This window comes from Hippoglossus hippoglossus, chromosome 1 (genome assembly GCF_009819705.1).
Source record: "Hippoglossus hippoglossus isolate fHipHip1 chromosome 1, fHipHip1.pri, whole genome shotgun sequence".
NCBI classification, from domain to species: Eukaryota; Metazoa; Chordata; class Actinopteri; order Pleuronectiformes; family Pleuronectidae; genus Hippoglossus; species Hippoglossus hippoglossus.
In genome coordinates, this window is record NC_047151.1 from 1944478 (window position 1) to 1961444 (window position 16967).

General features: G+C 41.1%; 1 protein-coding gene across 2 annotated transcripts; it reads right to left on the reverse strand.

The window, feature by feature from the left end:
• Positions 1 to 451: 451 nt before the first annotated feature.
• Positions 452 to 7769, reverse strand: LOC117774664 (ankyrin repeat and SOCS box protein 5-like). 2 transcript variants are annotated; one of them, XM_034607284.1, is made up of 8 exons: positions 7585 to 7769; positions 4225 to 4304; positions 2995 to 3102; positions 2750 to 2903; positions 2162 to 2296; positions 1363 to 1554; positions 1145 to 1273; positions 452 to 633 (listed from the first exon to the last, which is right to left on the reverse strand). In XM_034607284.1, the coding sequence occupies exons 1-7, from the start codon at positions 7730 to 7732 to the stop codon at positions 1146 to 1148; spliced, it is 945 nt and encodes a 314-aa protein (XP_034463175.1). In that variant the 5' UTR covers positions 7733 to 7769; the 3' UTR covers positions 452 to 633; position 1145. The 2 variants fall into 2 exon arrangements, with proteins under 2 accessions (XP_034463175.1, XP_034463251.1); XM_034607360.1 differs by having other exon boundaries at positions 452 to 629; positions 1141 to 1273.
• Between the last annotated feature and the right edge of the window lie 9198 nt (positions 7770 to 16967).

A 16967-nucleotide genomic window follows, 5' to 3' on the forward strand; every position in this document is an offset into this window, starting at 1 on the left:
ATGAGAAAGAGAGTCTTGCCACTCACTGTGAGTTAATATTATGTTTGCTGTGTGTTTACTCCATTCCTGATTGATTTGTGCATATTTCACAAGTTGTGCAGTTTTATTTGCACTTTAGAAAACGCAACTGCACGTACCAAGGCGTTCCAGGTTAGATTCAACATTCAATTGTGAGATAAAACAAGAAAGATGCAGTCTGATTAAATATAAATGTGTTTTATTCATTTCAGAGATTAGGTTGGATTAGGTTAAATTTTAATTCGTTTCCAACTTGGACAAAACAAACCATTATGGAGGTGGCACTTTGGGAATTTCCACTAGTTTAATTTTTAAACACCAAACAATGAATGAACCAATACAGTTAGTGCTGCTTACACATTCATGTAGGGGCAGTGCTAATCTAATGAAGCAATATACTAATGATGGGTACCAGTCACATTGATCTTACTTGTGCAAAGTGTATTTGTAATACTTTCAGAACATTTTACTGATTATAATATCATACATTTACTTACACTTTCCTTGCATGTAAAGGAGTACACTTTTTACACAAAGTAAAATACCTGAATACTCCCTCCACTAACAATGACATCCTTGATAAATATTTATTTGACAATGTTGACACAGTACACAAAGAGCTTTATGACGGTCATGAGGTCATGGATAATTTATTGGTATTTACATGTAATTACAGATAATTGTAGGCCAGCACTTGTCACTGGAAAAAATACTCCCGTATTCCCAAAATGACATCTTCTGTTTAGCCAATATAAAGAGCAAAACATCTGGAACAGCTGTCAGACTATCATCTGACCGGGGATTATGAAGTCCTACCAAATAAACATAAAAAAGAAAGACTGTGGTAGTTATGGCAACACAGAGGCAATGTAAGATGTATCAGAGTACAGTGTGAACTAGATCAAAACTTCAGTGTATTTAAATGTGTGATGATAGTAATGATGTTGCAGCAGCCAAACTCATGGTAAACTCCCTAGAGATGATATGTTGACATGTATTGTAGTTAATTAGGAAGCGTGGCACATCAAAATTTTAAATCTGAAAAAGCAGCAGTTGCTTTGTGTGTGTGTGTGTGTGTGTGTGTGTGTGTGTGTGTGTGTGTGTGTGTGTGTGTGTGTGTGTGCCCTCTATGTGTGCTCCAGATAGTGGGTGAGCAGGGAGGGCAGAGGAAGGGAGGGGAGATCCTTCAGTCTGGATCGACCAATCAGATTCCTGATCTGGATACGACACAACTGGTAGAGACTCCTCGGAGAAACTGGAGAGAGACAGAGTCCTCCTTAATTTCAACATTTTGTACACATCAGTATTGAAAATCACATCAGTCGACTGTTGTTGTTGTGGTACCTTCAAATGCTTGTAGCAGCTGCTGTGTTTTTCCACCCTGAGGTGCTAACTCCACAGGTCGCTGATTGTTGCTGTCTCTGAGGTTGACATCAGCTCCATAGTCGAGCAGCAGTGACACCTGATCAGCATCGTCCTGTCTGACAGCTGCATGAAGAGGACTGTCTCCTCCTCTGCCTACATTAACATTGGCTCCTGGAGAGGACAAGAGGGGAGGAGAAAATAGACAGAGCTTAACCTCTGCAGTGGAACAGAGTGGGACTGGATCCTTCAAAAGTCTAGTAGTGAAACATTGCATCTTCACAGAGAGGCTCCAGTGGTCACAAGGGGGGGGGGGGTCACAAAGTGTCAATGACTTTGTTTCACTTCTGCATTCAGACATTTGAAAACCCTTTAAATGAAACAAACACAAAGGGAGAAGTTGCTCTTTGGTGGAACTACTCAGTTAATGCTCACAATAATCACACAAATAGGCTGTCTGAGCATTGGAATCATAACAATCCTCTGGAAGAACAACAGACCCAGAAGAATCTAGAGATTAAAACTGCCACGTTAGTATTTATCTGATGGGACTTAACAAGTGTATCTTCGTACAACACTGTGACCAATGTTAAAGTTGCATGAGCAATACTTTCAACACTAACAGGTAATCAAAATATCCACTTCAGAAAAAAACAACCTTATCAGTGCTGCACACAGGATAAAGAACGGTGAGAACCTATCCACAGTACAAGAGCGTGCCGAGCGAACACAGGCGTGCCACAGACTGAAATGGCAACAAGCTGAAGTAGATGATACACACCTCTGTGCAGCAGAATCTTGGAGCAAGCTGTGTGTTGGTGCAGACAGCTCATGTAGAGAGGAGAGCCCAGGTGGGACACCTCATAGTCTGGATCTGCCCCATGAGTCAGCAGGGACTCTACACACTGGCTGCTACCTGTGAAGACACATACACACGCGCGCGCGCACACACACACACACACACACACACACACACACACACACACACACACACACACACACACACACACACACACACACACACACACACACACACACACACACACACAATGTTACAATGATGTAACATTCACAAACATTCAGGGATTAAGTAGTGTATTTGAATTGAGGTTTACAGATTACACTGCCCCCTGCTGGAAACCTTATTGAACATTATTACAACCTTATAAATGTTGCAGCCATTAGCTGATCAGTTTCAGTTTGAAAATGCTACCATGAGGAAAGAACATTAGTCATGGGGTTCAACCAAATTCAACCAAAATCTGCTGATGGGATATTGTGCAAATCCAACTGTAGCTACACATGTCTGCTGGGTACAAAACTGTTCAGTCACATCCTGCATACAAGGTTCCTGTTCCCATGTATTTACCTCTCTTGCAGGCTTCGTGCAGAGCTGACGGGAAGTGTGTGTGTAACGTGTGTGTGTGTGCTCCATTCTGCAGCAGTAGTTCCATACAGCCGACACTTCCAGAAACACAACAGTTGTACAGAGGAGTGGCGCCATTGATGGTAGCAGCATTTACCTGGAGACATGCATAAATATGAGTAATGCTAATTCACTGTATCACACATCACACATAGAATAATGGTGGTGGTGAAAAGAAGAATACTTACATTAGCTCCAGCATTTATTAATGCTCTGACACAGGCTACGTGTCCAGATAGGCAGGCTTCATGGAGAGGGGTCACATGATCAAAAGTGATAATGTTGGCGTGATATCCCTAAAACATAAAAGCATTATGACCGTATGCGCAGACGCAAGCTGCCTTGTTTATCATCTATCTGTCTGTTTAACTTCATTCAGTTATTCTTTCTGATTTGCACGTTTCTCACATCTACAGCCTCCTGTCTTTACAGCATGAATTTCTCAGCCACTTGAATATAATGAATATAATACAACAGTATAGATCCCATACATTAGCAGTATGGGATCAGTGGGCCCACTTCCCCTTTTACTCATTTTCCTAACCACATTTGTCCAATTTGACATCGGGCTTTCAGGCTGGACAGATGAGCACTGTCCAAAATGACACTTTTAGTTTGCAAACAACATGCAACAAAGCAAATCTCTCCCTCAAAATACCAAATGTCAAATGAACAGATTACTTGAATCAATCACCACACAAACAGACTTCAGCTATCAATATAAGCCAGTTCAGTCTTGTTATATGGATAAGTCATTTTTAATATCATAACGGTACTAGGTCAGTGTCCGTTGAAATTAATTCTTCTCTCATCCTGTGTTAAGGCTCCAGAGTTACCTCAGATGTGAGCTGACCGGCAAAGTTATGGCGAGTTCAAGTGGAACTGCGGAAAATCCAGTGATTTTTTTACAAAAACACCCCAAAAAGAAAAAAGGAGGATAAAGGACCGACCCGATTTACAGATTCAGCAGCAGGTGATGAGGACGATCTTACACCAAGGGCTTCTTCCGCTCTTTTTATGAGAAACAGAGTTGACTAACTGGATGTGGTGTAAGGAATGCATTTTATTGCTTCTGTTGCTGTTTGGCACGGAGGTTCTGTGGACATGGCCGCGCTTCAGCTTGTTTCAAATTTTATTGTGCTGTATCCTATTCCATGTCATTCTGTTTTCAAACTTTTTAAACTGAATAAAGCTGAACACAGTAAATATTGTTTCTAGCTTATAAATAGAAACATATAAACATACCAAATTGTGTGTGTGTGTGTGTGTGTGTGTGTGTGTGTGTGTGTGTGTGTGTGTGTGTGTGTGTGTGTGTGTGTGTGTGTGTGTGTGTGTGTGTGTGTGTGTGTGTGTGTGTGTGTGTGTGTGTGTGTGTGTGTGTGTGTGTGTGTGTGTGTGTGTGCGTCTGTGTTTGTCACCTGGGCCAGCAGAGTGCGCAGAGCGAGCAGTCGACCCTGACAAGCTGCTTCATGGAGAGGGGAGCAATCTGCCCAGGATCCTGGACACGCAGAGAACATAGAGACAAGAAATAGGGACATTTTTAATTTAAGTGAAATATTGAGCTGTATTCATAAAACTGTCAGTGTTCACCTCCACTTGACTTGAATGACTCCCAATGGTAGTACCTCAACAGATATAGAGGGCAAAGTATGCAGGTAGCTAACTCTCATTTGACTACAAATTCATGCAGTCAGAGTCACTATGAAGACATAACAATCATATAAAGAGTCTAAAGGAGTGTTTAAGTTTAAGTTTGGTGCATTTCACTGCCTTTCTCGTGCAATTCATAGAGATGAACAACAGCAAAATAATACTTACAATAATTTTAAAAAACATTGCTGCAGCTACTGCTACCAATAAGGTAGAATAACATTCCTGACTTTTACAGGCTGGATTTTACGTGGCAGACAGTGTGGTGTGGTGACAGAAACACATTCATTTTCACCATGATTTTCAGATTTTTATTTTGTGATGATACATTGTACATATAGTAGCTTTGAATAGGAATATCTAAATGAATGCCATTTTAAATGAAGGGAAAATATGTGTTAACAGAATATGTAGCATTGCTCTCTCTAGTTATATTTAGATCTGTTTCTCAACAGCTGTGGCAGCAGTGACTCCACTCAGAATGCACACACAGTCCAAACTACAACATACCAATATCTCCGTCTCCCCATGGCACATCCAGCCACTGGTACGTGTACGACATCTCGAATGAAACAGAAGTGAAAGAACCTCCACAAATGTCCTTGTCCTTATGTAGAGTCCTAAAAATAACAGCTAGCTAGCAGTGTTCATTTTGACAGTCAATTTGGATTGAGTTTCAGTCAGAACCTTTTGACTGAAATGTAATTTAGCTAGTTTCAGCGATCTGAATTATTTTTGTTTTAGATGACTGAATATGAATCTTAAATCTTTGATTAAAGTGTAATGCATTAAATGATCATCCCTATAGAAGCTAGGGCGCTGCATGGCTCAGGGTGTAGAGCGGTGAGAAGAGGTATCAATCCCTCCTCCACTGCTGCATCATCAGCATGTGAATCGCTGAACGAGACATTCATTGTGAAGCACTTAGTGTGAGTGACTAAATAAAAACATTGAATTTAGAATTTCAAAACTCATTATATACTGAAGAAAACATCTATTAAGTATTTAAGAAGGTTTGAACATGTGGTACAGATATGGATTGAAGTGGGGTGATATAAGACATGCTCTTTGATCTTAAAACCAAAAACATATCAACTAAATCTATGAGAAATCTGATTTTCTACAAGACAACAGTCCTGCTCATTAGTTTAATTTCACCATCTACAGTGGACTGATACAGTCAGCAGTATTAAAGGTTAAACTCTGCTGATTGTCCACCTTAGTTTACGTTTTTGTACTATTGTACTAATGCATTTAGAATTGATGTCACCTGATTTGGCGTTGGTTGTGTCTGTAAATATTATAATGGAGTACCTTTTTAAAGGAACAGACTACTGCAACATGGATACTACAATACGATGCACTCCTCTGTCCCTGCTCACCCCCACATCACTTCTCTGCTGTTCATGAATAATTTGAGCATGCGAGCCGGAGGCCTTCACAGCACTGATGGAGAAAACACCAGCAGAAAGGTACAGCACATAGACTGATGGAATGGAACACATGATCCTGTCATTGTGATCATATTTTAATCAAACCAAATCCTACTTTATTGTAGTTTTAATATTGAGGGGTTAGCACGAACGGAAATGTTCAGTTGTGATATTAATGTGGTAGCATTCTGGTTTATAATAGCAGTCTTAAGCCAAACTATACACTTTGATTCTAAATAGCTCAAATCAAACTGGTGCAGCAATTCAATTTAATCATTCTAGGGAGTATTTCAACTTTTCCTTCTCAGTCACTCTACTGGTCAACAGATGAAGACCTGTGAAGACCTCCAGCTTCACCTCACAGACAGTTTATTGACAACCCACCAAACAAGCAATGCGTTTATTAATACCAACACTGCAAGAACATTTCTGTCGTTCTCCTGAGACAGTCATAACATAACCTGTCCAGCTATACATTTCTCGTTTGTCGGATCACTGCTGAGTTTAATCAATCAATCAATAAATATTTATTTCAATAGCCCATCACCAATCAAAATGTGTCTCATAGGGCTAAAGAAGGTGTGACATGCTCTGCCCTTAACCCCCAGCAAGGGTAAAACCCTATTAACAGGGAAACAAAACGTAGAAACCTCAGAGAGAGCCACATGGTAGGGATCCCTCTCCCAGGACAGACAGAGGTGCAATAGATGCTGCGTGTTACAGAGCACATAAACAAAATAACAGTCTTTACACCATTCATGTGAAAAGACAGCGTCTAACATAAATGTATCAATGTATCAATGTTTCAAGTATTTATACAAAAGCAAAAGTCTGACGGAGATGAAGGAGCAGCAATGACAATTGTAATGATGGAGGTATTATACAATAATAGTATATGTGAGTAGAAATATTGTATATCTAAGCAATCTAGTTGTAATCATAATTCACGATCAGCTGCCACCATGATCAGGATCCACCATCAGGATCCATGATCCTCCTTCAGTTTGACACCAGGGAGGAATAACTGCTTCTACAAGCCAAATATGGCTCTACCACATGTGAGGACATCATCATCATCATCATCATCATCATCATCATCATCATCATCAGGACCATCTGACATCAGATGCCCAAAGAGAAGCAGTTCCAGCCATCACATTAGAGAGGTTAGTGTGATGTAGTAACTATTTCAATAGCACCTCTCAGTATGGAAACACAAAGTGTATTAGATGAATAAAAATACACTATTGAAAAACTAAATTAAAACCAGCAAAGGTTGGAATCACAAACAATAGTTTAAATGCCAACAACAAACAAATGGGTTGCACAACAAGCACAAAATATGCGTTCAGTACTCTAGAATTTTGGTATTCTCTAAATACTGCATGTGACACCACCATTTTTAAAACTAACCCTAATGTAGGCTACTCTCTATCAGCCTGGATGTCTAATAAGTGGATTTTTGAGTTTTGGTCGAGAGATGATATGTTGATATCATTTCTAATTGTTAAGTTTGCTGTGGAGCTGGTCAGGATGAGCCTGAGCTGTACATATCTTGAGGCCTCAGCATCAAAAGTCAAGCACAGAACAGACGGCCTGTCACTTCACCACACTGTATCATTTTCCATACAGATCTGCTTGTTTTCAGCAGCATCAGCCTGAGATTTCAACCACCACAGCTCAGCATGCACCGACCTTGGCTGGTCAGGATGCCCCAGCAGACTTTCTTCCACTTCGGTCTATGTTCGGAGAGCGGTCCGGACTCGGCGGCTCTTTTCCGGGACACCTCCGGAGCTCCGGACGGGACCTCGGGCATGTTGGTCCTCACGCGCTCACCGCTCATCGTCCACTGACTGCAGCAGCCCAGCGCGAGACCGCCTGAGCGCGGGGGGGCGATGTGATTGGCTGGACGGGTTTGTTGTTGTGTTCAACCCACATGACCGCCTCACGTGTGCGCCCACGTGTCGACGGCTGAGGATATTTTTGTCCTCACAGTGTAAAATAAAAATGCCTGACTAAACAAGACATGAAAATATCATCTTGGTTTTTAACAGAATGGCGATGAGCTTGTTTTCTATTTTCAGGGAAATATATGTTCAAGAATATTTTTTTTTATAACAAATGATTAATACAAAGAATGATTAGGTAATCGCCCGACTAATAAAACAAATCATGAGAATACAAATACTAAATACTGTTGTTTGCAACCCTCATACAAAAAGGCTTTGGTTCTCTGTGTGACATTTGTATTTAGAGGTACAAAGAAAAAAATGAATGTGTCTGATATGATAACTGCTAGAAATAAATACATTTACAACATTGGGTCTTTGGGATCAGGACCAAAACATGAGAGGGTCAGTCTTAGCTTCACTTCACTGAATAAACCTCCGAAACAGTGTAAGCTGTTGACACAAAGTGAACCTTTCAGGGCTTTCTCTGGTGGCCCAGCTCCCTGCAAACATGGCTTTATATTAACATGACATTGGATGTATCAACCCACGGAGGAGGCAGAGGTCTGTTATGTAACATGTCAAGTTAAGACAACATCACCATGCATATAAAGCCCTGTAAGCAGATGGTTATCCAGGGTCGGAAAAGCCCAGGAGAACAGGAGACAGATAAGGGTTACATATTTTTATTTTTTTATTTTATTTTTTGTTATTAGGGCCCGAGCACCTCTGGTGGGAGGCCCTATTGTATTTCGAAGGATTTGTATTTCCCTTTTGGGCTTTTTCAGGGTCTAGACATGCTCAAATTGTTACCAAAGTTTGCAGGGAATTCAAAACCCCAAAAAGTAATTGTATTCTGGAATAATTTGAAATGGGCGTGGAAAAATGGCTCAACAGCGCCATCTAAGGAAAAGCCCCTCAGTTAGCTTTCACCGATCTTCACAAAAATCGTAGCCCAGGTGTATCATGAGCAGACCAACAAAAAAGGTCAGAGGTGCAATTGGAAAAAAGCAACAGGAAGCCCGTATCGTCACACGGTATGACCGTGGCGTGGCGTCAAAGTTTGATTACACGCCATCAAAACACGAGGTTCTGTATCTTGGACATACATGGTCCAATCGAGTCCAAACTAGACATGTAAGACAAGATACCCGGCCTGATGACATCTACACAGAAATTATGAATTGAAATCACAGCGCCCCCTGGTGGCAACAGGAAATGTCTTGTTTTTCCTCAACCACTGACCACAACCATGTCAAACTGTGTCAAATGGGTCTCAAGACATTGATAATGTAGGCATAAGATTACTGTGACCTTTCTTCAAACGCCATAATAGTGGCATGGCGTCAAAATTCATCAACTCGCTGTGACACACGAAATTGCTATAACTTCGGCGTTCGAGGTTCAACCTCCCTCAAACTACATTTGTGTAGCAACAGCCCCCCCCCCCCCCCCCCCCCCCCCCCCCCCCCCCTGCAGACATCCAGATGGTTTTAAGGAATGGGCGTGGCAAAATAACTGACTAGCACTCCCTAAAGGGCAGCCCCGGCACTACGATTGGCCGACATCTACAAAAATCGATAGGGACATGTGTCTTTTCATGACAAACAAATAAGTCTCGATAGATATGCTAGACCAAACAGGAAGCCCGCCATTTTGACTTTAATGGCCATTTTCCACATTTTCCACATTTTTACTTTGACGAACTTGTCGTAGGGCTTTCATCAGATCAGCTTCAACTTCTGGGAATGTCATCTCAACAAGATGGAGATATAAACTACCTTGGTATATTTGATTTCATCACACGGTGTGACCGTGGCGTGGCATAAAATTTTGATTACACGCCATCAAAACACGAGGTTCTGTATCTCGGACATATTTGGTCCAATTGAGTCCAAACTAGACATGTAAGACAAGAGTCCTGGCCTGATGACATCTACACAGAAATCATGACTTAAAATCACAGCGCCACCTGCTGGCTACAGGAAGTGACATGTTTTATACTTTGATGAACTGCTCCTGGCTGCTTTACAATATGCAGCTCAAATGAGCTGAGACAAGTTATAGGAGCATGGTCAGAATTGTGACATTTCCTCAAACCTTGTAAACATTGAGGTGCGGCGAAGGTTCATCCTTCGCCAAAGGAGACGATGTTGTCATAACTCCAATGTACATTGTCCTATCACCGCCAAACTTCTGTCAAATGATCAGAGTCCAAGCCTGAACAGCTCTATGTGTCAATAATTCCTCAGTGTCATAGCGCCACCTACTGATTAGCCATGAAACAGGAAATACTTTGTAAATCCACTCTGCATTATCCAACCGGCCCCAAACTACTGACCTATGATCACAATCCTGACCTGACCAGCTCCATATATTAATATTAGTGCAGGGTCATAGCGCCACCTACTGATCAGTGTGAAAATGAAGTTGTTGTAACATTGTCCAATTGACACAAAATTGCTCACGCTACATCACAGCCCCTACTTGAACAGATCTATATGTCTGTATGTAATAATACTGATGGCGCCACCTACTGGCAACAGGAAGTAAGCTTTGTTTTACAACTATCATTCGATTTACATAACATTTTCACAGTGTGATGTGAAATTGATAGTGTGGACTGTAATGAGCAATTAGCAGGCAAGGATCGACATCGCGTGACGGACGCTTGAAGTGAAGCATTTATCCTTGCCGCAGTGCGCAAAAATCATGTAACGCGGAGACGTGCGCTTGGTCATTGATCGCTCTCTCCACTAACCGCAACAGGCTTCAAAATGCCTGTGCTCGGGCCGTTAGTGCTACAACGTAGCCCTAGTCTCAATATGAAGTTGATCTGATGAAAGCCCTACGACAAGTTCGTCAAAGTAAAAATGTGGAAAATGGCCAATATGGCCACTAAAGTCAAAATGGCGGGCTTTCTGTTTGTTCTACCTTTTCGATCCAAGAGACTTTATTGTTTGTTATGAAAAGACACATGTCCCTAACGATTTTTGTACATGTCCGCCACTCGTGGTGCCGGGGCTGTCCTTTAGGGGGCGCTAGTCAGTTATTTTGCCATGCCCATTCCTTAAAACCATATGAATATTTTCAGGGGGGGGGGGGGGTGTTGATACACAAATGTAGTTTGAGGGAGACTGAAGCATTGACACTGAAGTTACAGCAATTTCGTGTGTCGCGGCGATGAACTTTGGCGCCACGCCACTATTATGGCGTTTGACGAAAAGTCACAGTAATCTTATGCCTACATTATCAATGTCTTGAGACCCTTTTGACACAGGTTGACATGGTTGCGGTCAGTGAATGAGGAGGAATACTTCCAAGTGTAAGACATGCAAAAAACAAGACATTTCCTGTTGTCACCAGGGGGCGTTGTGATTTTAAGTCATGATTTCTGTGTAGATGTCATCAGGCCGGGACTTTTGTCTTACATGTCTAGTTTGGACTCGATTGGACCAAATATGTCTGAGATACAGAACCTCGTGTTTTGATGGCGTGTAATCAAACTTTGACGCCACGCCACGGTAACACCGTGTGACAAAAAATGTATCTTTGAGTTAGTTTATATCTCCATCTTGTTGTGATGACACTCATCTCAATTTGAAGTTGATCTGATGAAAGCCCTGGGACAAGTACATCAAACACACACACACACACACACACACACACACACACACACACACACACACACACACACACACACACACACACACACACACACACACGCTCCAGAGTTTACGATGCTGCATTTAAACATCATGAAAAAACCAAATTGTATTCATTTTCATATCGAACTTTATCTTCTTTATTTCAGTGACAGTGCGACACACAACAACATAGCATTAACAACGTAAACAGTGCTGCTTTTGAAAATCCATTGAATTTGACATTTTCCTTAATAAATAAATAAATTTCTCATTTAAATACTACTGCCTCCACCATGTTTGCACCTGTAATCATTTACACATTTACACGTATTGTTACTAGATCACCAGCAAAACGCCCACCAACCAAACGTGCAATCTGTTATAATACACATGCAAGGTAGCACTCTTTATTTGGGATTTGAGTCGATCAGGTCCCTAAATCTCTTCCTCAAGAATTTGCCCATGGATGAGAAGAACCTGCGGAAAGGTCCTTTCTTTTTAGGTGACGTCAATTGAATCCTCAAGACGTCAATGAAGACGGAGTCAGCCAGCTGTGTCTCCATGACTTTTAGAATCTCCTTCGCAGTGCCAATTTTCTTAACCAGTTCTTTGAACACAGCCTTGTGCATCTTGTCAACATTTTTAACTGTGGTTACGCTCGTTTTATTGGGATTGATCTGCTGCTTTGCCTTCTCTAAAAGATTTTTGATAATAATGTTCGAATCTATCAGAGTCATTGATACTTTGGCCTTCTTTATGGTATAGAATACAAGCCCCACAATAACCAAGCCCATCTGTATGTGAGCTAAGTTCTGCGTTGACATCCCTCTTGGCTCACAAGGATGCCGGACTTCAGAAGCCAGCCTTGGCTTGACAGTGGTTTTGCCCAAACGAGAGCTTTGTGTAATATGATCTGAATCCTCCTTAGCATCACAATTTCCATCATCACCACTTCCGTCATCTGAAAATTCATCATCAGCATTTCCATCATCTGAAGAATCATCTCCAGAATTTCCATCATCAGCATTTCCATCATCTGCAGATTCATCTCCTGAATTTCCATCATCAGCATTCAAACTCTCCTCTGAATCCCTGAGATGTGAGATGACCCTGAATTCTTCATCCATGTCCTCTTGAGGGTCCTGGTCTTCTTCATCACACTGGTTGATGGATGAAGTGGCGACCAGTGTGGGACTTTTGTGATAATCTGATAGTTTTGCTGGCTCAGAAAGACAAGGGACAGCGGTTCTGCCAAAACGAAGGCTATGTGTAATAACATCTGAATCCTCTTCATCTCTAGAATTTCCATCTTCAACATTTCTATCATCAGAATTTCCATCATCAGATTTCCCTCTCTGCTCTGAGTTTCTCAGATGTGAGACACGTCTGACTTGGTCACCCCTGTCCTCATGAAGGTCCTGGTCTTCTGCTTGACTGCTGGTGATGGATGAAGTGTCCACCAGGATATCCATCACTGCTTTCTGTGATGTAGAGTAAACTATGTCACAGCTGTCTTTGCTTATGACCATTTGTGTTTTCCCCTCCTGGCTGTCCAGTAGGAGGGGAGTTGTGTTGCCTTCTCCTTGCTGCACCACGCACTGGCACATTTTCAGGCGCAAGCAATTTGTTATATTGCCAATTAGAACGATCATTGCGTTTAAAGTTTCTGGAATATCACACCTTCCCTCAGAAGTGTCTGAAAGCATCATGCCTATGCGATTGTTTATTTTGCTCACTATCCCTCGAGCAATTAACCGGCTGAATTCACATAAGCTCTCACAGTAAATTCTTGAGTCATTCGATAAAATGTGACAGAAAAACTGTGGAAGGACTCTTTCATGTTCTTCAGGACGAAGTCCTCATCTATTCCAAAGTAACACTGATCCGGTCGTACAAGTGAATATATCCTTGGGGATTTCTCTTTCCAATCTAAAATGATTGACTTGATGCTTTTTCGGATTTCCCTGGTGGACAGTTTAAGAACCTGTTTGCATAAACTCTTCGCAGTGGACCTGTTGATCTCATCGTGGTCATGAGACTCAGCCAAGCAGTTCATGTCCAACACTATTTGGGACAAGGTCACTGGAGGGAAATTCATGCAGGCAATCAGATTGAGTTTGGATGGGTCCATGGTGACTGTGTGCTTTAGTAACCAGTTGTGTACCAATCTCTCAAAATCTTAACAGGTCTCTGTTTTCTTCTGCATCTTCTGCTTTGTTCAGCCAACATCAGGATAGGGCCTTACATATATGTTCTCTAGCCTTTGATCAAAGGTGAGATCATAAGGAGAGGAAACTCACCTAACCCTTTGAAGTTAAAAGGTTAAAGTATACATAATGGGGAAAGAGGAAGTTGGAAGGAGAGGAAGTAGGATATTGAAACATACTGCCTGTAATGTACTTTGATGTTGTTTGCCACCCACCAATCTTCTTCTTTGTTTAGTTTATTAGCGGATGGCAACCTACTGTTTTGAGAGTGTGTGAATCAGAGTTATCTAGGTCATATTGAATTATTGTCTCCCTCCGATAATGAAGCATACTCCCTATTCCAATGGTAAACACTATTTCCAAGTTCAGTTCTTCCACTCCATGCATCGCAATTTCCTACTTTAGCTTTTCTCGTTCTCCAACATACTTGTTACATTAGTGACATGCTCCACTGATGATTTGGCAGTAATCACATAATCCTGTAGGATGTCAGTTTATTACGTGCAGTGTGTTACTGAGTTCAGTTTGTCCTATCGGCCCGGTCAAGATGTTCTCCTCATTGTTGCTCCCATAGCTGTCCACACTGTGCTCACTTCCTGCTGTACTGCATAAAGATGTCTCCCTGTGTGAGCTACATCCCAGCTGCCATTGTATAATACTGTTTCCTTTGGTTATTGTTTTTCCTTCTGATTTGCCAAGTGAAATGTCCATGACTTCTTCATGATTTAGTGCTTAGCCAATAAATCCACCCCTTCATTCCGCTTTATTCCTCTGTGTGCCGGTAACTTCATAAAAGTAGCCACAATATTCATATTTTGAAATCTGTACAGAGTCTCAGATATCTCATTAACTAAATCTTGCCTACTTTTGATGAAAATAACTTTAACGACATGATTACTGAGCATGGATCTGACCACGGCCTTCCTGATTTGTAACTCTTCTACCTGCTGTAATTCTGCTGCAATCACTACCATCTCCACCGTGTAAACTGACAAAGAAATTACAATGTAGAAAAAACTTTAGTTGTCTATTTATGGGGGGGAAATGTTAATAACTGCATTGTAGGTCGATTTAAGGTGTGTCCCTACATTTTCTGCTTGTGCCCCTAATATTTTAAGTAAGAGTATATGGGCTGCTTGTAAAAAACGTTAGTCTGGAGCCCTGAGTCGGCAGGAGCAGGATGATGAAATGAAACCATGTAATCAGTAATTCCTGACTGTAATGTCAGCCGTGAGAAAGATGTCAAGCGGCTCTGACCCCCGTCAACTCTGTGTTACTGCGTCTGACCTATTGACTGATATCAGACTCGTATCCCATCACTACACTTCCTTCATTTCTCTTTTCCTAAGCTCGCCCCCGTCAGTTCTTTCTCTCTCAGCGTCTTCCCACCGCCTCTGTCTTTCTTTTCTATCTTCACCGTCAAATTCTTCTTTCACCCAAACTTGTCTGTGTCAACTCCCTCACATCTCCTCCTTCCCCCAGTCAAACTTTATTCCTTTTACACCCAGCACTCTCACAGCAGCATCCCGCTTCTTGGTTACCAGGGAAACGGTAACCTTGGACACCAGGTTTCAGAGGCTGAGGGATGCACTTGCTATCGGGGTTTACATCACTGACTGATTTACATGTATATAATATATATACATGCGTCGAGGCTGCTGTGATCGCAGGAATGATCCAGACTGAGCTCTTGGCACCAGGTGGCTACAGACACACACTCATTTGACTGAACTTAATCAAATTATAGAGATGTAGACAATATGGTCCCTGACAAGGATTTTCTTCACATTTCTAATCAATTTACTTGTTGTATGTTCGTTGTTTGTTTGACAAAGGTCATGGAAGGAACGGGACATAAGCCAAGAAAGAACCTATTGAATTTTGGGGTGGATCCAGGAATTATTTTGTTACTTTCTATAACGTTGTCACATAAGGTGTTTGTTCTTTTATTATTTTCTCCAATTTCCCAGTGAATAATTCATGGGTTTGATGAAAAATAATCAGGGATATTCAGGGAACTGATACATGAAAGTGACCAATTTGGTAAACCTCGAAGATATTAAAAGAACAGTTTGGCCTTGAAGCATTTACTAATGGACATTCTAGTTTTCCTGATGTTTACCTCTGCCAAGAAAGGTATGTGCTCACCCGTGTCTGATGGTTTGTCTGTTTATGAACAAAAATACACAAAAAATACAGGACAGATTTCCACGATTCTTGGTGAAAGGACTTGTTATGCGTCAGGGAAGAACCCATTAAATTGTCATATTTAGGGGAGTGATATCTGTGAGTGTTTTTAATTTGGTGCAGTTTGATTAAAATGAAAAGGACTATTTGTCCTTGGTGCATTCTACTGAACGTCATCCTCGTTTTCCTGATGTTTTTCTTTGTTTGTAGCTCATTCAATCTTTTCTTTACACGCAACATTTCCCATTTTCTTCAGCACATTCTCCAATTCCCTTACGGTGATGTGAATCAATTGGGTGTGGCCATGTGCGTGTATCTGAGGGTGGAATCTTCATTTGCCAGTTTGACATTAAAGGGAAAATATTAGTTATAATATCACTCTTTTCCTTTAACATTTAATTTTACTATTGACGAAACTATATCATTCATTCAAGCATTAGAATCATACGTTTAACTGATAGAATTTATAGAATTTTGTTAGTTTGAGGGATCCATAAAAAGAATCTCATTAAGGGAGCACACAGACTCAGCTTTCCCAACATACTGTAGTGGATATAATCTTCATTTGAAACCCATTAAATCCAAATGAATAAGTGATGAACATTATGCAAACTGCTTCACCAAGAATCAGATCGCTGCCTCCGACTGAGCTGAGATGTTTTACTCACTTCTCTTCATTCATCACCATCTTCACTCCGACCTCTCACCCAACTTCCCTCTTCCCTCTTTCCCTTTCTCCTCCATCCATCATTCTCCCCTCACACTGCTCCATTAACTTTACGCAAATTACGTTACTTTACGTTACTTATGTAACTTTACGTTTACATTTAAATAAGTAGTCAAAAATGTCCAAATAGAATGTTCTTTTAACTGTTTCCCACAATCAAATACTGATGACTCTAATACATCAATGTATCAAAGGCGTAGAATATATGTCTTTACAAATTCTACTAATATCATCATATCATACCTATTATCTAATAGCAACAAGTAAAGCCAATTTTTGTGTTTATATTAATTTGGTGAACTTTTTCAATGTGGACTTCTGATGTAGTTGTTGGGATGAGACAGAAGATATGATACATAAA

What these genes read in the sequence shown, in the direction of transcription:
- LOC117774664 (XM_034607284.1), bottom strand. Translation starts at nt 7,732, where the DNA reads ATGAGCGGTGAGCGCGTGAGGACCAACATGCCCGAGGTCCCGTCCGGA. An exon ending in GGGCATCCTGACCAGCCAAG is followed by an intron (nt 4,305 to 7,584) that starts GTCGGTGCATGC and finishes CTGCGTGTCCAG; the next exon opens with GATCCTGGGCAGATTGCTCC. An exon ending in GCTGCTACAAGCATTTGAAG is followed by an intron (nt 1,274 to 1,362) that starts GTACCACAACAA and finishes GTCTCTCTCCAG; the next exon opens with TTTCTCCGAGGAGTCTCTAC.